The sequence below is a fragment of the Temnothorax americanus genome, unplaced genomic scaffold (assembly GCF_048541705.1).
Source record: "Temnothorax americanus isolate GAGA-0224 unplaced genomic scaffold, ASM4854170v1 Scaffold81, whole genome shotgun sequence".
Classification (NCBI taxonomy): domain Eukaryota; kingdom Metazoa; phylum Arthropoda; class Insecta; order Hymenoptera; family Formicidae; genus Temnothorax; species Temnothorax americanus.
The window spans coordinates 339667-366036 of NW_027509804.1; the positions used below are offsets into that span (position 1 = coordinate 339667).

The 26370-nt window shown below is 40.3% G+C and overlaps 1 protein-coding gene across 1 annotated transcript in view; it reads left to right on the forward strand.

Moving 5' to 3' along the window:
• LOC143907458 (neurotrimin) overlaps positions 1–25456 on the forward strand; it is a 166876-nt gene extending 141420 nt beyond the window's left edge. The window contains exons 5-10 of the mRNA XM_077424277.1: positions 5282–5410; positions 5520–5657; positions 15295–15444; positions 17768–17836; positions 17995–18096; positions 20870–25456. Coding sequence (XP_077280403.1) covers positions 5282–5410; positions 5520–5657; positions 15295–15444; positions 17768–17836; positions 17995–18096; positions 20870–21081 — 800 coding nt within the window. The 3' untranslated portion in view covers positions 21082–25456. The remainder of the gene's footprint in view (positions 1–5281; positions 5411–5519; positions 5658–15294; positions 15445–17767; positions 17837–17994; positions 18097–20869) is intronic.
• The last annotated feature ends 914 nt before the right edge of the window (positions 25457–26370 follow it).

Below are 26370 nucleotides of genomic sequence, written 5' to 3' on the forward strand. Positions count from 1 at the left end.
TGCGAGTGTGGTGCGTAGCAGTGAAAAGCACGAGAAAGAGATTTGCCGCACGCACAAATGAACGGACCTGCTCGGAGTCAAAAGTGTAAGTGCAAAGATCCGCATTGAAGTCGCCGAATATTATCGAGTGTCTATAATTAACTGACAGGTCAGAAAAGACATTGAAAAAGTCAGAAAGGAAGCCGCTGTGCGAAGGTCTGTAAACGACTGCGAGTAGGATTTTGCAGTGCCGATTGATTGACACGTCAATAATCAAATATTCCGGTCTTGCACGGCATATGTTTTCCGACTGTCGCAGTGACGACACGTGGAGAGCGTCTGACACATAGATGGCAACCCCACCTCCGGTCCTGTCAGTACGATCGCATCTCAAAAGACGATAGCCGCGAAGCGGAATCAGATGGTCGGGCACGTGCGGCTTGAGCCAGGTTTCAGATAGAAAAATGATGTGCTTACCCAGCATCGTTGAAAAAAGACTGGAATTCGTCAAGATGTGCAAGCAGATATTGGCAGTTGACATGACAGCGACGTAGATGATTCGTAGGCTCGTTATCCATAATTAATGCTGCTAATCCTTTCCGACATACGTCTGCGTAAGATGGGACAGTTCTTGTTGTCAAGGGCCGAATGGTGTCGTCCTGCCAGAGGCAACCATCGCTTGTAATTCCCGCATTCCGGTGCCCCGTCTCTTAAGGTGCAGTCCCTTGTTTCATGATCGCCCGCACAGTGACCGCAAATGAGAGAGAGAGAGAGAGAGAGAGAGAGAGAGAGAGAGAGAGAGAGAGAGAGAGAGAGAGAGAGAGAGAGAGAGAGAGAGAGAGAGAGAGCCCTACGATAATTTATAAGGACAGGCGACAATTCTTTCGGCCCGTCGGCACTTTTTTACAGTTTGACCTTGTTCCTTGCGCGAGATGAATATGGCCCGTTTTAGCAACGTCATTTATTTTTAAACTAACATTCAGTTCGTAGAGCTTTCGTACTAATATTAATCTCGGTTTGCTTTATAAATATACCGCGGAAAATTTAATTCATAATGTATGCGGTTCGGTGCTAAAATAATGAGATCGATTTTATATTATAATAAGCTTTCATCTTAATTTTTCATTCCGAACGAATATTCGTCCGAACTAAACTAACGCTAGAATCGCACGTCGAATAAAATGAAATAATTTGTGAAATGGCTTATTAACCCTTCGCCCGCAAAGGTTTTTTTGGCACCTTTACGCCGCAAACCTGGGTCCTGATGTTTTTTTAGTGTTAAAGGGCTGCAAAAAATCTGAAAAAATTCATGAAGGTGTTTCAAAGCTTCACTTTAAAATATCAATCATAAAATTATTAACAATTAAATTTTTTCACATAATTTGTATTCAAAAGTTACAACTACATTTGATTTTTGCCCGGACATAAATGACCCAGGTTTGCGGGTGAAGGGTTAAAAGTAAAATTTTAAAGTCTCATTATTTAATTGCTGGATTATATCACCGTTAATGACAGTTTATTTATTATTCACGTTGCTCTTATTGCGAAAGCAATTTGCACGGCCGCCTCTCTTAATTTTTCATTCTGTTTTCGGTTCATATGTTAATGCCGTTTAAATACACCGCTACTCATAATGATTCGCTTGACGTGGATACAATATCTATTTATCATTCCTATTGTTTCCCGAAATTTATTGAACCGTCGTTTTGCATAATGCCGTTTTGCTGACAACGAAAACATTTATTCCGCTACGCGTGCAGTTTATTCGCGCGCATCATTTAATATCATCTGCCAACCGTTTCAAATGTCCTACCGTAGAAATTTATTACGCCTTCGATTACGTTTATCCCCACATATTACTTCCATTATGACGTATTTGTTATCAGGGTTTATAATATTGTTTAATGCTCTTGTTAGTCTTGTTAGTCCGTTCGTCCGATTCACGTTTATTTCTTCTTCGTTCCTTCGGAAAGATGCAGGCTCATCTTCAGTATCGTGATAATCTTTTCATTTGCATGCGATTTTTCTCCTCCTTTAACACTTTCTCGATTTTTTGGTCAATAAGTAAGTTTCTTTCTCTCGCAAGTTTCTTCCGGCTTCTTGTTTAACTTGCGAACATGTTCAGCTTCTTTCGCGACCATGAAAAGTCCCTCTTGAACTTCTTCATCATACCCGGTTTATTTCCATTTCAATTTTTACTCTGTGCTTGAACGCTTCCACTACCGCCTCCTCTCATTTTTATTTCTTAAAGAAAAGTCGATATTCTCTCTTTCTCTCGATTTTTCAAAAGGCACTTCTAACACGAGCTTGCTCCTCTTTAATTCACAAATATGACTCCTTGTTTGCACGACTTTTTTTTTATTTTTATCTTCCCTTTTCTATCTTTATCCTTCCTCCTTCGCCCCCTCTTCCCGCTCTCGCGCTCGACTTTTTTAACGTTCAGGTACTGTTTCTAGCGCTCCATACTTTAATTAACGAATTCCTCCTTTTCCCTTCCTTTCCTGCACTCGCGTACTTTCCCGCCCGGCAGTTCTCTACCTCGCGATTACCACGATTTCTCCCCCTCCCCCCTTTTTTCTACCCTCGAAAGTCTCTCCTCTTATCCTAGTCTTTTTCTCAGGCAATCGCGAACAGTCACGACAATCCACCCTTCTCTCGACGCGTCCCCGACCCAACTTCTCGCATTTTGCCGTGTCCTTTTTGAACTCGCCACGAACTCTTTCCATTTCGCCGGCGACCTTTTTCACTCATGAGTAAACGCCCGCGCGCTCTCCTTCTGCCGCCGTCCTTTCACACGCACCAGCTCTCCATATCACGGACGCTATACTATTCTCGCTCGTGTATGGCGCGAACAAAATCACAGATAAACCGGCGAACCTATTTGCCGGAAACTGTCCGCAAATACTATCGGCGGGGAAATAAAGTTTCACTAGTTGCGGGCTAGCGCGAAGTTTCGGGGACGACCTGCTTTGTGTCGTCGATCGCCGTAAGATACTTTTTAGTCTGCGCTCTGCCAGCATCTCCCCCCCCCCCCAAAAAAAAAAACTTGGCCAAAGCTATTTTCAAACATTTTGGACGCGCGCGCAGGCACATTTTTGTAATTTATACTATAAATATTTATCAGTGGCTTGAGAAGCGGGGAATTATCGCGGGGAGAAATATGGCTATATCCAGAAATTGCATTAGGACGGGCTAGTCATTGCGTCGTGAATTATTACAAATTTAATCCGCATATGCATTCATTATGAGCTCATAAATGCAGTAATTCTCTTGAATTATTATTAATTATCTAGATACTATCCATTCGTACATAATGATCGTACAATCGATTTCGCGTTGCCGAAGGTGACAATTTATGTCTTCCGGTATAATTCCGGAACTGAATAAGCAGCGCAGGTAGAGCTGGAGATCGCGAAATATTCGGAACCGAACGGTGAAACCGCGGCCGATTTAATATTTCATTAGTCGAAAAAGCCGCGTTAGCTTAATTCCAAAATCTGGTACACGGGGGGCAGAAACGTGAAATCTATTAAACGTAATTGGCATTATCGGCCTCTTTTTTTCTCTCCGTGTTTTTTTTTTCGCTGCGACGACAGCGTATAAATCGGCGCTTGCAACTAATTAACTAAAGAGCGCGCCCGCACAGCGGCTCGTACGGCCCGACCGCCGCGCCGCTTTACAGCTTATCTCGTATGCAGGTGATTTCAGGCCGAGTCAGCAGGCGTTTCAATAACATAAATCGCCTTGCGCAGAGATTAAACGGTGGAGCCGACAAAGTAGTTCCTCAACGACTCGAAAATTCATTTTCTCTGAAAATATCCTTTCCGGGGAAATTTTTGATCTTTCGCCACGAAATAAATGTACGCACACTGCGCCTTAGAAAATAATTCTCTCCGCTTTTCAGTATCGTGGATATCGTAAATATCGCGAAAACACGTGTGGCGTGTAGGACAATCGTTTGGAATAGATATATGCAACTTTTTGTAAATTTAGGCGACAGTTTATCCTAGTGTATACCTCGCGAGCGCGGCAGACACGGGAATGCAGGAACATGAAAGTTAAGGATAACAGGCGAGTTCTAAAGCCCGCGGATGTTGTCAGTGCGCCGTGTGGCTGCAACGCGGTATAGCCGGAGAGAGAAGTCGGTATTTCGGCTTACCTCTTAAAACTTAAGAAATGCAAGCGGACGACCAGTCGCGACAATGGCGCGACGTCCTCCCAGCAGTGAGATTCCTTAAGTTCTAAATTTTACGGCGGACGTTTTGTTCCCCACGCGCGCGGGGCTCTAATCTACATCCGTTAACTTCGCGGCTTACGAATCCTTCTGGTTTCGAGGATGTCACGCTTTTTCACCCGAAAGCAGGAGAACATTCTGACTATCGTGAATAAAAAGTACGGTATGTTTAATTAACAAAGCGCAGCTGCGCGCGTTCTCGAACGGTTGTCTTTCTCTCCCTCCCGAAAAAAAGAACGATAAATTCGCATCGGTATGCAGTATTCGCGCGCGTTTTGGTTAAAAAAAAAAAAAAAAGATTTTGCATTATATTGAATTTATTTCGAGATTATAGCAGAAATTGTTAAATTCAGTAATGGATTGTAACCGCGAGGCGGATAAAAATAAAAGTCGGTCGTAAAAATTACACAATTTTTTAATTATGTCTGTACCGCGAATATATATATATATATATATACTATATATATTTTATCATGATATTCTAAAGAGAGCAATCCTCTCAGAGCCGAGAGTTACTTGGCGCCGCCGAGCACATTCATAATATTTGCAACTGAGAATTCGAGTAAGATGTACACCGGCAAGAAACCCCTCGACAAGTGTTTCGCCTAGGGTGCAAGGTGGGTTTTGCGAACGGCGTGTACGAGGCGTGTAATGTTAACGGAGATTACACCAAACGGCAAAAACGACGGCACGGTGATTAGTTACGGTTACACAGTGCTACGAAGCAACGTACTCGACGTGTATTAATTCGAATCCCGATTGCGGAATTTTTTGCCCGGGACTGATGAAAACTTCTTGCCGATGCGATGCACTGAATTTGTGTTCCGTGTCGTCCGATTCGACTTACTGCTGAAAAATATACGATTTATAAACGGAACAAATAAAAGAGATAAAAAGAGATTGAGGAGAAAGATTTGATTTATAATAATTTTGTAATACTATTCTTGACATTTTATAACAGTTGTCAATGCGATGTGAGAGCCAATCTCACTCTAATGTACTAATTAGCGTTAACAACAACGGCTGCGTCTGTTTTGCGAGTTGAATGGCTTAAACCATCTGTCGTAGTGGCCAGCATTGACGGACCTGTCTTCAATATCACGAAAGTGAACAGGTTGCAGATGGGAGCGTATCTTTGCATCGCGTCCAACGGCGTACCGCCAACGGTCAGCAAGAGAATAATGCTCGTTGTACATTGTAAGTAGCTGCTTGAAAAGCTTATCTAATTGTCCAATTCATTGTTTAATTTATTCGAACAATCGTATATATATCATTGTTCTCACACCGTTTGTCTCCGTATTAACAGTTACTCCAATGATTTGGATCCAGAACCAATTAGTGGGCGCTCAAGAAGGCCAACAAATGACGTTGGAATGCCATTCCGAGGCGTTTCCCAAGTCCATCAATTATTGGACGCGCGAGAACAACGTCATTATAGCAAATGGTACGTTTTTAGATATGAGATTTATTTCAATAAAAATTTCGTACTTATTTTGGTTCAAATTAGTTTATATGTGTATGTAAAAATTTGCATTAATTAAATTATTTGTGTATAAATAAATCTGTGTAATTCACACAAAAAATAAAAGTTCGCGAACGAGCAGAATACATTAAAAACCCGGAAAAATTCGAGCGCTATTCGGAATAGAAGAGAGGTCGGAATCGATCGGAATGATCGCGATGATAGCCATAATTAGAGAGCGCCCTCCAGCAATGACGACATTAATTCAATGATAACGCTAATTCTTCCAACATCAGCAATAATTGCAGCAGCAGCAGCAACAATAGCAACGGGTCGGGTCTATACATCGCCACTTCTGCGCGCACCGCATGCGCGTTCCTGCCATAATTTAATGAATGATGGTAATCGACATACTTAACCATGCTTTACTATAGCCAACAACGCACGCTCACAGGTTCTGGTTTGCTCATCGAATCCCATTTATGTCGGTACGCCAGAAATTAAAGGCTAAGGGGGACGAGAGCGGATCGCGTTTCTGACAAACCTATTTGCCAGCGGCAAACTGGATTTTGTTTCCCAAAGCACGTATTCAGCTGGAGATATTTCAGAATCAGAAAAAAAAAACACCCGAAACACCGTTCCCACCGTATTTCGTATGATCAATCTCGTGACGAACAATTAATACACACCGGACCTCCGATATATTATTCGGGAGAGTCGCGAGAGACAATATTAAGGGGATGCTGGAGTCGCGGGCGAACTCGATCAACGTCGATAAAGAAGTGCTCACCGATTTTTACACATACATACAGAGCGCAGGCAAACTCGACCAGCGTCGATAAAGAAGTGCTCACCGATTCTTACACATACATACAGAGCGCTTGCTCTAGGGCTACCCGTTATACTGATCCGTATGTTTTTTGCTGAATTCGGGGAGACGCGTAACATGTGTATATGAAATTTTCTAACATACTTTTCTCTTATACTAAAGCTCGCAGCTCATTTCTGCAAGCACAGGATTTTTCTTCATTGTATTTCCGTGACGGCTGCAAGGTTTTTGTATACGTACACAGTCTAAAACTTTTATTTGCAGTAAATGTTGTCATGAGTCGACCGCAGAATCAAAAATAAAACTGTAATTTTTTAATTTGTTTTTGTTTTTCATACGCAATTGGTGCCTGCCGTCTTCGTTATCGTCCATACTTTAATTCTAGACAAAAAATTTTTAATTCGGTGAAATCAATCAAAAGATTTGTGTGTCTGAAAATATTGCGGTAAAACAGACTTGTCTCCAGCATTCCCTTAACAATAATTACGCGCGTTCTCCCGACGTGGCAATTAATTTGTGTACGGAGTATCACGTGCGGTACAATCAACGATCTTGTCCACCAACGCAAGAAGTGATATTTGCGGCGGCCGCAAATACACACAAACTACCTAGGTGAGATGTGGCAAATCGGGCATGACGGTGGCACGCACGCGGCGCGTTTAGGTCGGTGCGTTACCGAAAAGCGGCGCCGCTCGCACATGTGCGCATAATTATTTCGGATAATTAGACACGACGCTGCGCCGGGTAGCGTATGGAGTAATGCACCCCCTTCGGATCCATTAATGCGCGCGGCCCAACCGACACGGAGGGTTTCGCAGCGCGCGGATGTGCAGGACGCGCGGGTAAGAACGGACGGCGCGGCGGCGACGGTGGCGTCGTCCGCGCGCCGTCGCCGACGCCGTCGCCGTCGCACCCGTGTCTGCAGCTGCTAATCGCGCAGCTAATTAGGTTAATTTCGGATCGCTTCTGCCGGCGCACCTGCGGCGCGAACACCGAGCGAAAGCGAACGAGCGGACGGGTGAGCTAGCGACGGCGTTTTGCTACCGGTGATCGATGGCCCGGAAACCGGTTATACTATTTCCATTCGGCGACGCCGACGGAGATTAATCTTTGTTTGCCCGGCTCCGAGATTTTTATTTCACAGGCTGGTTTTTCGGGGTGAAATGGCAAGACCGGGCCGCGCGCGCGCCCCGTCGCGTCGCGGCTGAATAGTTTCCGCTTATCTGCGACGGAATCTGGTCCTGAATAAACCACGTTAACAACGACCGCCGGTGACTTATGGGAATGTCACTTTTTACCGTGGAGTGACAATGCACGTTAAACGCTGCTGTGCGCTGAACGCGGCGATTGCAAAGTTCGCTGCACTACCACATTTCTCGGGAAAGACGCATATTAGCTCTAACAGATTACATTTGATTGAATGCAACTCGCGTTCCAATGATTATTTGATTATATAACTCCCTGAAAGTCGAAGAGCGAAGTATCACTCGAAACGAGTGAAATGCAAATGTAACGAAGAGTGAAAATTGAGCTCCTGCACTTCGAGTGATTCATCATAACTCTAAGAAGGAGTAAAATTACGCTCTATAAGTTGGAGTGAAATCGCACTCCATTTGAGTGAAAGGGTATCTCTTTTCGAGTGCAGTGTAGATCAGTGTCCATAGGAGTGAAATATGTCACCCTCAATTTTGAGTGAAAATTTCACTCCTTTAGGGTCATTTATCAGTCGATCTTTAGTGAGTCGCGATTCACTATATAGCTTTAGACTTTAAAGTGAGATTGTATCACTGCGGTGGAGTAGCCGTTCTAAAAATTTCAGTAAAAAATTCACTCCTACCTTATGAGTGCCCGCATTTACTCAAATATGAGTGACAACCTTCTCTTTCGAAGTGACTAGCGTAATCACTCTAATATAAATGGCGAAGCCACTCTATGAGATTTAGAGAAAAGCCATTGTGTCAAAATTAGCTGCAATTCAACATTGCGGAAAAGTTTTCCCCGGTGAGGACTATACGATCTTATAAGATACTCGAAAGTAGAGTAGCGAATTTGTGTTTTCCGCGCGGGTCAGCATTGACTTTCAATCGAATCGGAATAAAAATCCCGTAAAACCGAAGGCGATCGTTTCGCGGCTTATCTGCCGACCCCATGCCCGGATGGGAAACACGCGAATTACGAATGAGCTAACTGTCAGGTTATCTCGTATTATATTTCCCGTGTCAACCGTACATACCCCCCGGCGTTTCCCCGTGTAACAGTTACGACATGCTTTACGATTTAACGTTTCGCGCGGATACGCGCACTGGCCCGCTAATGCGAATTCAGCGCGCGTGACTCACGCACGATCAGATATCGGGCTGTGCGCGCAAACCACGCATCGGACCGTCATCTGCGTGCACCGATTTTCGCATCGAATCGGCCATTCATCGGTAACGCGACACGTGGTGAATAGCTTGTGCGCGAACACTCTGTCCTCTCTCTGTAGATTCCCGATTCCCAAATCGATTCGAACATATTCGCTCGGCGGAGATTGTTATTCGGCTCGCAATTTTCCATTTTTTTTGCGGAAAAATTTGGCGATAGGACTGTTACGCGTTTCGGTGGTATCCTTTTTAAACGACTCAATAACGATATATGTCCGTGTATACCTTTTTTGCCGGTAAAAAACATATGCCCCGGTGAGTTTTAATGCAATCAGAAACCAACTGACCTCCAGTTTACGTTCATAGCTATAAAACGCGATTCGTCGCGAGAGCGCGTCGCGATTATGAGAAAATCGCCGTTTGTTTGAGCTTACACCGTGCCACGCGCGAATCCGACCGAGGCATTCAAATTTCCGGCGGAGCGCAAAAGTTTTTACCGATGTCATTGAAAACAATTTTTTCCTTCCCAGCAAAACATCGAGCACTTAAAGCTTTTGCGGGCATATCTGGCGTCGAATATCTCGGGGAAATAAGTAATTCGTATCTCGGGGAAAATTTATGAATTTTCCTATCCGGGACTTCGCGCAAATTCTAAGTTTCGACGAGCGTTTCTAGTCACGCAGCTCGATCGACAGAAACGCTTACGTATTACAGATATCGCGCCGTCCCGTCCATTCTCGCGGGAAGGGGGGGAGGGTACAACTAGAGTCGTAAAGCGACGAAAAGTACAATTCTATTATGCCGCTGTATGAGGATGGAAATCACATGATGGAAATAGTCGTCTTGTAATATCGTTTGCAGCATGGCAATGCAGTAGATATATGAAAAAGAAGAGAGAGAAAGAGAGAGAGAGAGAGAGAGAAAGAGAGAGAGTTCCCATATATTTATACTTTTTAAATCTCATAGAGTTTCGCCACTTAAGTTAGAGCGATAGTCACTCCAAAAGAGAACGTTATCACTTAATTTAAGTAAATGCAGGCACTCATACTCATAAGGTAAGAGTAAATTTTCCACTCAAATTTTTAGAATTACTTTACGATTACTCTACCGAAGTGATACAATCTCACTCTAAAGCTATGAATCACGATTATAGGATCTGCGATCACTAAAGATCGATCGATAAGTAAATTACTCTAACAGAGTGACATTTTTCTTTCAAAATTGTAGTGTGACAATTCACTCTTATGGACACTGATCTACTGCACTCGAAAAAAGTGCTTTTCACTCAAATGGAGTACAATTTCACTCCAACTTATAGAGCGCAATTTAACTCTTTCTTAGGCCGGTATTCATAGTCGGTTCTTATATTTAAGACCGTTTTAAGTACAATCTTAAGATGTCATTAACCAATTACAGAGCCATATTAGCATCTTAAGATGCCTATTACTCAAGGACGTTCTCCGGCTCCAGTCGTGCTCAACTTGTATTCATGGTTAAAAAGAAAAATTTATTTCACTGAAGTTAATTGTTTATATACAAAATATTACATGTAACATTTAAAAAATATAAGAAGTTAACTTCACGCGTGAGAACTCATGCGACGTTGCTAAGTAACTGACGCCTCTCCTCTTCTGTCATTCTGAACCAAGCGAAAAATTCATCAAATCGCGTACTTTACTATAATTTTATACTATAAGTTTTTCAAAAACATTTAGAGAAAACTTTTTTCACAGTTCATTATAATGTCTGTTTCACAATAGCTCGAAATAAGAATTCCATGTTAAAAGTTGAAACTTTGAGGCTCAGTATCTCGATTTTTAATATCGCAAGAGGTACTGAAATTTATACCACGCATAAAGCACACCTAAATTAACGTATATTCACAGTTTCAAGAAAATCTAGAGAAAATCGATTTTTTGGAGAACGTTCTTAAGACGGTCTTGAAATAAGATCTGATTTATGAATACCGGCCTTAGAGTGGCGAATCCATTCGAAGGACGCAGGCTCAATTTTCATTTTTCGTTATACACTTGCATTTCACTGATTTTGGATAATATTTCATTCTTCAACACACTTTTAAAGAGTATATTATATAAATAATGTATTAACAAATCTCTCTCTTTTCTTTTTCTAAGTCGCATAAAACATTTTTCAAATAAATTTTTTAAATTTTGCCTTGAGAAGCTGCTTTCATATGTTATCATGATTTTAAAAAAGGGTAATTTTTTTGGATAATTATCGAGAATAATATTGACGGTTCAACATATTTTAACAATAGAGAATAAAGCTACAAAATTATTATTACATTACAAAATAATATAATTATTGTTATAAATTTAAAGCCGTTCGAAGGATATTTGGAGGGTGATGGCGAATTCGGAATTGCCCCAGTATCGTTGACAATAGGATTACGCCGTAAATCAGTGCCTTTGGAAAACGTAATCTGTCAGTGGGCAAACACGCGTTACGCGCGCGCCGACATACCGATTCATTTTCAGCATTAGAGTTCCCGACGGTTGGCAATTACGCGATATATTTAACGTTTCTCGCTTGCCGACACGCCGGGGGTTTATGCGCATCAAATTAGATCCGTCGGCGTTAAACTCATTACAGGGACTTTGCATTTCTTTTTTTCTTTCTTTTTTATGTTCGCGACCGAACTGCGTGTGCCCGGTCTGCTTTTAAAAGAATGCATTCTTGCGACTTGTACTCCCCACGCGACAGTTCTGGATATAATTTCTCTCCCGGAGAAAGTGGGAGAGAGAAAGGGAGAGAGAGAGAGATTTCATTTTCAGCGTTAATTACATTTCGGAGACTTAATGAATTAAAATTAAAAACCTTGACAAAAGAATATCCTTTTCGCGCTGCGGAATTTTAATAGGAAACTCTTAACAGAAGATTTGCAGTGTGCTTCTGGTGAATAAATCTTCTCGCCTGTGTTATAAGCAAACGTGCGTTATCGTACCAGTTGTGCTGTGATCAGATCTGATTGATCTTACACGGACAGAATGTTTCGTTATATTTTTTTATTGTTAAAATTATTACAAACTTGGGACAATTTGACAACCAATCAAATATCGGCAACGATAGGAATTTTTTAAATATACAAAAGACATTTTACAAACAATGTAATAAAAATTACCAAGCAGATTGGTGATTTTTGAAAATTTATTGAAATTTTACTGTAAATATATTTTAGTAAAAGAAGTCAAACATATTTTATATTTTATTGTAATAGATATTAATCAGAATAGCTCGCATAAAATTCTTCGTGAAATACGTGTTGTCCCACAACTACCACGATTTTCAAGGTAAATTCTAAGAGAAAATTCTGTGTGTACAACGAAGATTCAGCAACCCGAAAATTCTTAAAAATCTGAAACTGCAGAAATAAAGTAAACATGTGAACTTAATCATGTAATAATTTACTGTTTTGACTGATAAATAATTCTAAGGGTAAAAACATTCCTTCATAGGCAATCTGAATTTTTATGAAATTGTCCGCGTTTTATCGGCTCGATATCTAGCTTCTTTTACTACGATGGAATTGTCTCATTTTTTTTTTACGATTTCACATGCATCAAGCATAAAAACCGGATTGCATTCGTAAAAGTCTCCAAGTATCGCGTGATCGATGACACGGGCACGTGATCGCGGAAACGACGACGTTAGGCGAAATTAAGCATGAGCGATCGCCGTAGATGGAAATTACGTCGGCAGTTTGAGTTTCCAAGTCAGCGTGATTCATGTCCACATATGTCGGCGGCGGACCCGCGCGCCGACGACGACGAGGTGCGGAGATACGAGTAACACAAAATATCGGTCCCACCGTCGACTTTTGGGTTTAAATTTAAAAGCAGTTTTATTCCCGGGCAAAATCCATTCGCGGGCCTCTGCACCCCTTCCTCGCCGCCCCCCGCCCTCCGCCCCCTGCCACCGCCCCGCGACCCATGGGTAATGCTCGGCACCGTAGTTCAACGTCGTTAAACTTTTTCATCTGCTTTTCAAACTCAAAGCCGGCCGAAAGTTTTTCTTCCGCTTGTGGGGCTCGAATGGTGCCACTACATAAATGCATTCTACCCTTCCGCCGCCCTTATTCCACCTGCTCGCCTGGGCCGGCTGCGCGCGGCGCGACCAGACTCCGTTCTCTCCACCATCTCGATTCCTCGAGCCCTTTTCTCCATACATTTCTCTTTCTCTATCTCGGAAAGACGTAAGTTTTCCTCCTGGACTGGGAAAATACTTGGCCTCCGCCTTGCCGCGGGTCATTACACCTATAGATTTCACTCTCTTCCGAATGCGCCACCACCTCGAATTGTTAATCAAAACTTCTTTCCGCGTTCGCGCGCCCCGCCTCGATCCGCTTCAGAAGGCCTCGCTACGCCACTTTTCAACCACCGAGACGCTATCGAAAAGAGTCGGAACGTTAATGCTTTTCTCCGACTTACCGAATTATAATTGATCGATTATTTTACGATTTGTTTCGGTTGCTCTGGATTTTTCTGTGGCCCCCCATGCTTACGGAAATTTTTTTCAACAGGGACAACTCTGATGAAAATATCTTACTGAAAATGTAATGAAATTTTACTGAAATGTATTTGAAATTCTCCCTCAATTGATCCCATTTCATTATTATCCCTAATATTATTAATATTTCAGTAAAAATTTAGTTTTTAGTTAAATTCAGTAAATTTTATAATACCTAATATTTCAAAAAAAATTGTTATTACTTTTTAACAGTATAATCTAAAAACTTTCCTTATATTTTACAGTATTACATTACATTTCGTAAGAAAAATTATGATTTATTTTAAAATATAATCAGTAATTTTTCAATAATTTTTATTTTATTTTTATCGCTTTTATAGTACTTTCAGCAAAATATTTCCATCAGGGAATACACTTTTAAGAACAATCGAGAGTATCGAGACGTGATGAATATCCGAGAGATAATTAAAGCAACGCGTAAAGTTTCGCGCCTTTACACAGTAACGGGCTTCATTACAATTCATAAGTGTTATATATCTCAGATTAGTGTCACGTGATCACACATAATATTCTCCAGTTTCACTTTACTCTCGCGTCCACAAGTAACGAGTAGTTGGCGTGTCCGACCACCATCTGATATTTGGCTAAGTCGGGCTAAGCTTTCTCAGTGCCTTTTTCGAGAAAATGCAATTCCACCTTTAGAAATGGAAAATATAATTAATTTGTGTTTAGATATGTATTTCATAAATTTAATAAATAAGTTATTAAATGATTGTTTGGACGAGCAGCTCTACTTAACAATTAAACTGTTAAAACTGTTACTTCAAAAGTATATTTAGTTATTAATTACTGAAAATAAAATTAATTGTATTGCGAGATAAGAAATATTATTGAATACGAATGTTTCTCAGACTTCGAAAAAAACCGTGTTTGCCCTCGAACCGCGTCGATTTGCGAGAAACGCAAATAACGAGGTGAGAAACAAAGCGTTCGGAACAATTTAAACGAACGCCAACGTATGGGGGCCAGATTGAAGCTCGCTCGCGGAATATGGAGCGGAGGGCAGCGTGCAGTCACGCGAGAAACCCTAATGCTAGTTTTTCTAGTCGACGGAGCACGAAGCACGGTGGACCGTGAAGGCGTACCGGAAGCGCGGGATATTGGCAAATACATTTTGGAATATCGTTATATTATATTCCGTCCGGCTAAACGGCAGATCGAAAACATGCGCACGTACGGCTACTTTCAATTTTCTACGATAACACGCGCCGTCGATATAATAACGTGATATGTAAACGTGATAATGCGAACGCGTGACGTATCGTCCACACAGCTGTATCGGGCAATAATCTCGCACCTACGTCCCTGCGAACGATCAGCACGCTTCAAAAATTAATCCGCGTTGACGCTATATACGGATGCAACACGCGACTGCGATATATAGGAACGGGTAATGTGATTAAGCTTTAAATGAGCTCGCCTAAAATGACGAGTCATATTTTAATAAAGCAAGCGTGTGCCTTGTGGCGATGTAGATACCGGCCCGTGTTGAATGTAGCACTTGATGCTCGGCTTGCGCGGGCTAAGTTCGTGTGTACATACGTATATGAAGCGATATATCCCCGTCGCATCAGCCCCCAGGTTTTCCCCCGCGTGTAAAACGTTCTAGTTTCAGCGGAACCCAGAGCTTTCACCGTAGATTAAAACTAATTCCATAATTCTAACGAGAACAAAGAAGGCGTGAAGCATCTTTTATCTCCCGTGATATTTATTAAGCTTCCGCAGTCAAGTTTGCAACCTGAAACTGCACGCGTGCAGCAACATTTTGCCCGTTTAACGCTGCTCTCGCGTCAAGGAAAAAGTATATCGTATATATTAATTTTACGAAGTGGAAAAGGAGCGTAAACGTCCGTGCGTAACGATATTTGTCAAATTGCAGGGGAGAAGTACGAGCCATCCTTCTCGGACAATGTGTACAAAGTGCACATGAAGCTGATGATACGTTCGGTCGCGATGTCCGATTACGGCAGTTACAAATGCATATCTAAGAACTCCCTCGGCGAAACGGACGGCAGTATCAAGCTCTATCGTGAGTATATTACATTCCCGCCGTTTTAAATGTTTTTATTTAGTTAACAAGCGATGTATAATTTGAGCCGGAAAACGCGTCTATATTGCGACTCTTCTCCGCATTAAAATTTCGTAATTTGCATGGATATGCAAATTAACGAACGATTTTGTTCGTTTTAATCCAAATTAAAACTTACCTCCCCAATAAGTCCAACGTATAAATTAACATCCTCAAACACGTGTTTTAACGGTCGCGAATCGATCGATCGATTATGTTTATTCTTCGTTCCGTCGAACATTTTGATAAATTGTATATTTTAATCGCGCGTTTGTCACCCTTATTTTTACGCGTGATTAATTTCCTCGTTATTCCGCCCTAGCCTCGAGATCCTTAGCCCTGCGAGTTCCGCCGATCGAGATTTGACAATCACGTCAGCCCGTGGCATCACGTACGATCGCATTATATTATCAAATTGATCGCACAATTTGCGCGAAGGCGATCAAAAAGTGATTCAACAAAGTTACGATAGTAATATTATATTAACGTGATATATGATTTATCGCGGTCCGTATATCTCGACCGCGGAGAGCCAATATCGATTCGCGCGCGCCGGTTTTCGAACATTTGTCAAGCGGGGTCCCTTATCGGCATCGGCCCGGCGACGCGCGGTCGTCGCTCGTCGCACTTTCTTTCGTTTCGTCACGACGCGACGACCCCCGGCTCCTCGCGCGCGCGTTATCCAGAAATCGTTAGCCGCGCGATGAAGAACGTATATCCAGCGGATGAGAAATTAAGCATCCGAGACGGGAGAGCGGAATCAAACGACGCGATAAAGCGGAGAGCGCGATTCTTTCGATGAAGACAACGAGAGCGAGATATATATCGGGGGGTGGCCTAAGCCGGGAAGGGTTTTGAAAAGTGACGCCCCGAGACGGCAGCGAGAGTGCGCCAATCGTGCGCGACTCGCCGATAACCGAGAATCTCTCCCGAAACGACCGGCGAAGAAAAACGTCCTACCATGGATGCACGCGGGGGACGCGGAATGGAAAAGTCGCGAGGGAAGCATCAAAGTCGGCGTGTTTTATGGCCGACGCACGTGCGCGACAGTATCCGCGGAGAGAAACGTGTGGTAACGACATACTCGCAGGAAATGGAGAATACGTTATACTCGAGGAAAAATTTTATTTCCGCAATCGAACGCGGATTTGATCGCGTAACGAGGTGTGGACCCCGAAGCGCGTTTCTTTTCCGATCCGACGGAGGAGGACGGAGGAATCTCGTATCAATCATCGTCCGCGGACGGCAGACAGACAGTTCGCCGGCATTTCTCTCAAACTTTTCATTGATTCGATATCAAAGGCGGAGCTCATCCTTCGTCGCGCGATAAGGAGCGCGCCGTGAAAGTCAGCCCCGTGCGTCTGTCTCCCTTCCGTAAATCCGCATTTCCGGGAAAACCGGTGCGAGCCGGTGAATCACCGATAACCACCGAGCAGCCGATCCTGCGTTCCCCAACCCTTTGCGCCCTCATCCCCCACCTTTGCGGGGGTGCAAAAAGAAGCCCCTTCTATCTATCGATCAGTAATTGTAGGTTTTCGCCTTGGCGCGTCCGCAGATTGAACTTTCCCCCATCAGCTTTGTGCTTTACTGCGACCGCCGCCGAATCGGCAGATTACTGCTAAGCCGCTTAAATAAGCGTTCGATTGTGTCGACGATTTAATACGCATTAGCATTTTAAACCGGCCTTTCAATCCACGCTGAAAGTTGCTACAATGGCCACCGGGCGTTCGCGCGCGCGAGTGCTACTAGTTTTAATTGCTTAACTTTACTCCAGGCGAGAGACGCGCGAGTGAATGTTTTTTTGCTAACGCGATTGTTATTCGCTTTTAAATAAGATATTTGAAAGCGACGGGGCGCGAAACGCAGTCTTTACATCGCGAATCGGTTTATTTAAAGCTTTTCGTTTGTCCATTAACGTTAATTGTTTTGCATTGAACGATATTAAAGCGGCGGCAGCTTAAAATTTATTTGCAAATATCAGTATGCTCCATCGAATATTTATTACGCTGCAGGAATGCAATAACGTAACGCGGCGAGATATTGTCCCACGCAACTTTATCCTATTTTATTCAATAGTAAATATCGCACAGACTGTACATTGTCTACGTTATAGTTTTTCACATTGATACATTGATTTCATTATTGTTGCGTCTGCGAGATCTTATTTTTATACGTAGAAATTTTACGAATGCGGCGCATCTGTTACTACAGTTTTGTTTAACAAATTTTATAGATTTATATCGAATAGAAAAAAGAATATTAATGCGTCGCATGTGTTTGACAGACATACCAACGCCTACCACGGAACCGACGACGACGAGCACAGTGCCCGTTCCTACCATCGTGGATCTAGGTAGTGCAATTAAATAAACATTAAATAAAATTCAATATTAAATGGTTAAACAATTCCATTTCTGCGCGCCACTTAATAAATATTAAGACAATTGTTTCAAACGCTTCTTTCCTACTAACAGTTATGCAGATAACTAATAAGAAAAATATTGTTTCCAGTGGAGAATATCCAGTGGTCGCGACAGAAGCCCGTGCCCAGTCTGGAGCCGAGCTCTAATGAAATAACCGACGCATCTTTGTCGACCGTCGTGAGAAGCGAAGGTACGCCCGGTTTCCATTATTCTCTTAGCTTTCTTTCTTTTTTGCTGTTATACCGGCGCAGATTTTCGCATTAAACGAAGTTGAAGCCTCAGGAAAATATAAGATACTTTAAATAGAAACGCATTACACACAAAGATCTTGATTTAATTTTATTTTTAATTGTGTTGAGATTTCAAACGAAAGAAACACTTTGCTCGTGTGTGTGTGTGTGTGTGTGTGTGTGTGTGTGTGTGTGTGTGTGTGTGTGTTTGCTTTAATACGAAATTAAAATTCTAACACTATATGAAGTATTAGAGATGTGCGAACTATTCTAATCTAGATATGAATCAAATACGAATCGTATACATTATCAATTTTATGAAATCATATTTCCCTGAGTGCACTCAGTATTATAATTGCTCGCTGAGCGGCTATAAATATAACAGTCAAATAGTTTATTTCTAATTTTTGACATGCTCTATGACTCTATCAAATTGCAAGTAAAATTTTAAATATACGTACAGAAGCTTGTGAGTATTGATGATAAAATAAACTTATATACTAATTTTATTTAAGGATAAAGAATTTTACTTTATATACCCCAAGGGGCCTTAAAGGGCGTTTTGAAGGGACGTACCCAACCCTAACCTCCAATTCATCCACTCCCTTACTGTTTTTCGGCGCGGTTTTTCGGAAAAAAACTTTTCCATGTTACATGGCTCTAGTGGACTCGAACCTGGTTCCTCAGATTACGAGTCTGGCGCTCTACCACTAGACCACACCGCCGCCATATATTATTTTATTTTAATCTTTGTATGTCATTGGAAAAAAGTATATTAGTATTGTAATTTATCTCTGATTTTTCGCCTAATTGTTTCAGTTGCTGCAACTTTAAATATTTAAATGTTTTTGTTTTAAAAAAAAATTATAATATCTATTACTTTTCCACATTAAAATATTTTTTTATCATCTACGTGCATGTTAAAATTTAATGTAATAATAACTATATTGTTAATTAGAAATTATATTTTAACAATTTGATTTGAATGAAATTTTGTCAACTCGATTTGATTCAAATTCGAAAGAGGTAATGAAATTCGATTCGATTCGATATTCGATATAAAAAATCCTTGATTCGCACATCTCTGAATGTCTTTATTGAATGTAATTGCATTTATAATCAACTTGAACACGCGTCTGCACAAAATAATTGACAGTTTCAACGTGTCTGCATGAAAAATGCGTATGTCGTATAAGGAACGAAATTTGGAGATTTTAATTTTGTTACACGCGTTCGCGCTGTAGCGGGTAAAAGCAAAGTTTGTCCTTCCGTCATTTTAATACGGCGAACGTTATAAGTGTCAATCCCGCGACTCCGCATCGCCGTCGTTACAATTACGCGCGCCGCGCCGGCGACAGTTGCGGTGTTGTCGAAACAAGTTTGAATATTCAAAGCTGCGACTGTGCAAACCTCGCGGAACTTTTAGAGGAAACAAAAATCAGATTAGCCGACTGTGCGACGAAGGTGCGAGATTTGACAACCGCGCTGGGAATTCAATGGAAACCACGGACGTCCCGGAGAGACCTGTACTTCCTGGTGATTGCAGATCTCCATTATTCGCTAACTGTGGTTAACGTCACGCGCAATAATCCGCGTTGTTCTACCTCGAAACGATTTCGAATGCGCGTTGCATCGAGTGATCAGTGCGTTTAACATAATTTTTTTTAAGCGATTAAATTCTTGTGTTATAGGAATAATATTACCTCGTATTATACCACGGATTCAGCCGTGTTTACAAAATTTAAATTTCTTTTCTCGCCGTAGCGAGATAAAATTTATGTGTATCGGATTTATGTGTCCCGCTCACGGTGTACGTATGGCCGGGGCATTCGTGATTCAAGCAATAAAATGTTGATCTATGCGATCAGCGCGAGGAGGAACGCTTGAAAACACGTCACCTTCCGCAAATACGTTGCCGCGACCCGAAATTCGCCGGGGTACGTCGTCTTAAATCATCGCTCCGCGACGTAATGCGAGAACTTACACGCCGCCGGGCAGCGGCGGAACTTTCCTGGCGGAAAGTTTCGCGGAAGGCGCAAAGTTTATTCCGCAAAACTTCCAGCAACGTGCCACGCCGCCTCCAAGTTCCTTCCCCGTACCCCCCAAAAGCCCCTCTCTCTCTCTCTCTCTTCCTTCTGTCGTTCTCCACCACGACAAACGTGGAACTCTCGACGGGATTTTGATGAAATCCCATGCGGTTTATGAACTACCGTGCTCGGCCCAACTATGGCAAGTAATCTGCACCCGGGACGCGCGGAGCGTCGGCGTCGGTATCCGAACTTGTTTCGATTATCATGTAAACTGGCGGGTATGAGCGAAGGAAGTCGCGGCAATTCAGAGAGCAGCGAGAGTTGGACGCGATCCGGTTTACGATCTCTCCATCTGCCGGCGGGCGGGCAATGAGAATAGCGTTGCTAACAACGCAAAAGGTAACCGCGAAAGTGCGCTAACGTCGACGGTATATAAACCCCAAAAAGAATACGTAATAAGCGACAAAGATAGCGACGAAGATAATGAAAGATTCACCCGCCGCCTCTTCTCTGTTACCCGAAGTAGAAGGAACTATAAATTTTTCCCCGAGTTCTCTTTCGTTCTCAATTTTCGTTTTTGAATATTCCACGTACGCGGCGCGAACGGACGTCTTATCTCGTCGTTTGATAGCGCTGTAGAATGCCGGCTATCAATAATATTATTGGACCTGGCGATAACGTATGTCTCATTGATTATTTTCAGAAACGCGACTCCGCGGCAGACCGAGCCACGAGGAGGGCCACGAAGCCGAGAACGTCATCGACACTGATAGCCACAAAAGCGTCGACAGTGACGTCGGGCAGCGAAGAATCGACAACACGGCGCAATCGATGTCGTCGAAAAGCAGCACGTGGCACTGCCTGACCCGATCCAGCGCGGCAATTTGCATAATCGTGCTCTCCGCCCTGTCGTAGTCACCGCGGAGTGAGGATGATTGAGTCCGGATATCCTTCCAGCTGCAGCACAAATTATGCAATCTTTCCTTAACCGCAAGGGATCAATTAACCGGCGAATAGGGCGAATAGTGTTAGATTCATCGAAGGATCTCCGCAAATTTTGACGGCTGAACAGGAAAGACGATTATTATTTTGCCTTCGTTAGAGATGGGCGACATATTACTTGTATTATAGATCGTTATGATAAATTGTGCAGTCCCTTTTTTTCTGTCGTTCAATTTTTTCATGTTACAGTGTAAGGATGGCATTTGGCAAAAAGTTGAATTTATTACAATTATTTAACAAAATTGACGTATTTTGACATATTTCACACAAATCAGTAGGTTACAAAAAGAACAGGATGGAAATTTTTTGATGGCTCATCTTGGGTATATATCTTCAAAAAAGGGGATGAAAGGGGAATGTAAATTAATTATTTACATACTGCAACAAAAGTCACGGAAAATCTCAGAAAATATAAATTTGATAAAAAATTACAAAAATTTTGACTGCTTTGGCAGTTCTAATGTTAAGTTTACTTGCAACCTACAAGCATCAGTTACTAATCAAAAATAATAAATGTAATTTGGGCGATAACTTAACATATTGACTGCCGAACATGAGTTAACTCATAGGCGATGCATAAATGGACGCCAGCTATTCGCCGATTTGATGTTTTAGAAGGATGAATAAGAATTTAATTGTGAGTTTTGATAAAGAATAAATATAAACAAGTAGTATATTAAAATAACATGCTGATATAAAAATGGCATCGATTATAGAGTTACTTAATTGTACAGTGACAGTCAACGTGTAAAAATGTCTGCGTTGCACAATGTCAACGTTATTTTATTCGTTTAAGTTGATCGTGTGTTTACCTTTAATTTTTATCACAGATCCTTTTATAAAGGATTGATAATACAAGTCTACAAAATTTTACTTATTTTCTGCGGTCTTGAAAAAAAGTAGTTTCTATAGTATTTTGTACACTGAATCCGAATCCGCAAGCAAAAATGTCCGATTACGTCAAGTTTACTAGAAAAATGGGGCTCCCAAAAAACATTTCTGACCATTTTTGAATATTTGTAGCTGAACCCGATGTCCGAAAGATTTTTAAAACGATTCAAATTAAAGCTCGAACATTGTGTTTTAATGTGAGAATGTCAAAATTTTTACCGCAATTTTTGTTTTTAAACTTTTAAAAATAAAGTGTTTAAGGTTCGATGGTCCCTGCGGTAAAAGATTTGACATTATCTCATATTAAAGTACAATGTTCTGCAAGAATTTGAGCTCTTTTAAGAGTTTTTTCATCAAGTTCGTCAGTGTATCGTCAAAAATGGTCAAAAACGCGTTTTTAGGGGATTTAATCTCATTTTTCTCGTAAATCTGACGCGATAAGGCATTTTTGATTGCAAATTCGGATACTGCGCACAAAAAAAACTATAGAAAACTATTTTTCTCTTCCAGACCGCAAAATCATGCAGACTTGTGTAATTATTCCAAATCTCTTCGATGTGTCAGCGGATTTCCAAAGCCATATTATCGGGTGTATCCTAGAAATGACGACGGCGTGACGACCATTTTCCTTATCTGATTCCACCATCACCGCTAAATCCTTCTCTCCAATCTTTTTTCTATCGGCAGAAAGGCTTTCAGATCGTGCGCATCGTTAGCGAAACGAGATCTCCCAATTTACCTCAAAGGGGTCGGCTGATTTTTCTTTTTATGTGTGGATGGCTTACCGAAAAGATTTCATACTCACATCCGAATCGTAATTATATTGATATAGAAAATCGATTATGGGGGGTAGTATTTTTTAAAAAATTTGAAAAAGTATTTACGTGTCGCATTTTTTTCATTTATAGGTACATACATGTCAAAAATTTATTTGTTGCATTTTCGTTCCACGGATCAACAAATCTCTGAAGTAAAAACTATTATAAAGAACATATATCAGACTTGAAACAGACATGGAAAAATTTCTCTTGTAAGATATGTATTGCTCGTGTTTCCATTGTTTATCCATATCGTTTTTAGACTCGATCGATAAGTAACTGTCGCCAGTGATTTGCGTGAATGCGTAGAAATTTGTACTGAGATGTTTATAATGTGATTCAATAATAATTTGAAATATTAAAATATTATTTATTGATATTTACACCGATTTTGCATATATAGAATCTCAATACTCGTGAGCATAAAGCTCCTGAGATGAATTATTTTCATGCAGCTGACGTTTTAATTTTACTTACAAATATATAGAAAATAGAATAGTTAACCTTGTGCACTTTACGCTCCCTAAGTAGTAACACGTTAACTGAAGGAAGTCCAGCCCCATTTTAATCACAGAGCCATTATATATTACATTAAAACGCTCGCCACAAGTAAAATATTAAAGCACAAATCGGTTGATGGCTTGTGGATCATGCATGGACGATGAAGCTCCAAACGTTTCCTGTGTCCGTCATTTGTGATTGACGCAGCAATCAGTGTATGTTAACGTTTATCGCGATGCACTGGCAAATTTTAAAATTATCATAAAACATCTTCCGATCGATCGTTTTTGATTGTGACAAAAATGCCACAAATCTGTTCTAGTCATATCTCTATTCAAATGTTATTGTCAGTGCAGAGGGTTAATCGATTTATAAAGCTAAATGTATAAATTAGTATGTAAGCGTAGAAATTAGCGTGCGATGTGTGCGAAAGTACACGAAGAGTGACTCTTGAATACGGTGCGTGAAATTGCAACGAAGCAACCGGGACTTGTAAATTTTCCGAGGATTAATCACTTGCATATATTTGTAAATAATATTATACGACCGTATGGATATTTCCATAATATTATCGCTATACTAATTGTAAGGACTGATAAGGACACGGTTTTGTATATATTATAAGTCCCCTCGAACGCGTATAAGATAAGAGTGTGAGTAGTTGTCGACGTTTTTATATATGTGGACGTTTCTGCAAATGAAGTTATCGTATCCCTGACACGTTATCAGGACGAAATTCCAGATGAGAGAAATATCTGATCCTTCTTGCGTTATTCTACCGATTAAGACTAAATCGCAGTGAATACCGTTTTGAGTTTTACAACAGAAAACGTAACGTTCCTACGTAATTACGTGCAATCAAGTGTGGTTGTTTAGCTACTTTTTAAATTTATATAATAATTAATTTACGTATAAAAAAGATTTATATTAATAAACCGAAATTAGTAGAGGAAAGTCCCCTATTATGAGATACCACATCTATTTTGCGTGATTGCCGGAAGTTTATGTGTAGAATTGAAAATGTAGTAGGCGAGTGCACACACGCACGATCGTATAATGAATTTTCCACTAAATAAGTTTTACTCTAAGGGCAATAAGTTCGTGATGAAACCAACAGATAGAACCTATTAGTTTAGCAGAAACCTCGCTATCGCATATTAGGAGCCTATATCTCATAATAGGGGACTTTTCTCTAATTTTTTCGCCAAAAATATGTAAAATATTTTTGCGAAATATTACTTACATCTTCTTATTAATACTGTTAAAGCAATTTGATAGCAATTTGAAACTCGCGGTTCAGAAAGAGCGTCTGCAAGCGCGCCCTTTTACCGCGCATGACAAGCTTTACGAGCTTTCGAAAAAATGGCGCGTTTGAAATATCCGGTGGTCAGGACTTGTACACTGCATTTATGGACGTGGAAAAATTCAACGTCCGCTCAATGATACAATCGAGTTTTGAAAATTATTTTAATTATTACACACTCTACAATCAATTCACAATTCTACAATTAAATCACGTTACTTGATATGAACGATGTATGTCACAACTCTCAGGAGCTCCTGGAATCCAGATGTAAATATTAACTACAAGATTACGTACTGCTATGATTACGTACTGTAAAGTGAATGCAATCGTTGTAAATAATTCCAGCAAGCTTTATATGTTGTTATAAGGTGGTACACGATCTATCATTTCGTATTATTTACTTATTTGAAATATAACTGAACGCGTGCATATATTTCTTACAAATAATATTAATTAATCGAGAATTTCAATTCTTTTTAGTTTTCTTATGTACATCAAATTTCAAAATTATAAATAATATTTAAAAATTTAATGCCTGCAAAATTGAGAGCATCTAAGATTGACATAAAGTCTAAAGTATAATGTGTGTTGTATTATTGACTCTGAACGATTCATTAAATAAATTATTAATTAAATTCGGGTAAATATCGTGTATCATTTAAATCCAGATTTTCGTTAGCCGTAGCGCCTGTCGATGAAAGAAAGATCAATTTGAGTGAGTTTATTACAGCTTTATAGACATTAATATTCACAGAATGGCTTTAAATGAAACTTCATAGATGAAAAAAATCCTGAAACGTATTGTAAAAAAAATTTTCATTAACGTAATAGTAGAAATGAATCATGTTGTAACTGGATGAGCGAGTGCAAATGGAATGAATAAATATCGAATGTTCAATCTACTTTGTATAAATCCTATTTTAGTTTTATTGATTTATAAATTTCTGTTCTTTGATAGAGCCTTTTGTAATAAAATTAATTAAATATTTTATTAAATAAATAGCATAAAATTATTCTGTATTACTCAATACAATATCAATATAAAGTCAATCAATTTATCTCCTTTGCTTTTATTATTTTTTCTTAAGAATATAATTTGTCTGCATTGTTGCATTTAATTGTATAGCGATTATTTGCGAAGACTGAGATCGAATTGTAGTTAACTTGTTCCGCTCCTTTTTAAGATTATAATCTTATCCGTGTGTGTATTGTAGAAAGATATAAATAAAGTTGGAGTTTTTTGATGCAGTAAAGTTTCCATTATTTGCGGCATCTTTCTTGATTTTTTGAATTTTACGTCAAATTTTTAAATTAAAAATTTTTATTAAAAAAAATTGCAATTTTAGAAATGCTCAATAATCTTAAAATATTTTGCTTTTTCTCGGGTCTCTTGGGTAATTTTGTAACTTCTTTACAACTTCTGGTGATCTTTCGTATATAGTTTGAATCCATAAATTAGTTTGAAGAATCTTATTCTTGAAATCTTGAAATTCGTAAATTAATGTAATGTAAAAGTTAATTAAAATGTACTTTCATTTTTTAACTTAATCTATTATTTATTTTAAAGAAATTACTTCATCTACACTTTCGCACATTATCATTTTATTTTCGATACGCGCATTTGCATATTGTTTTGAGGAAAGAAAAATAATTTTGTGTTAATTGCAAAGAAATTGCTATAAAATA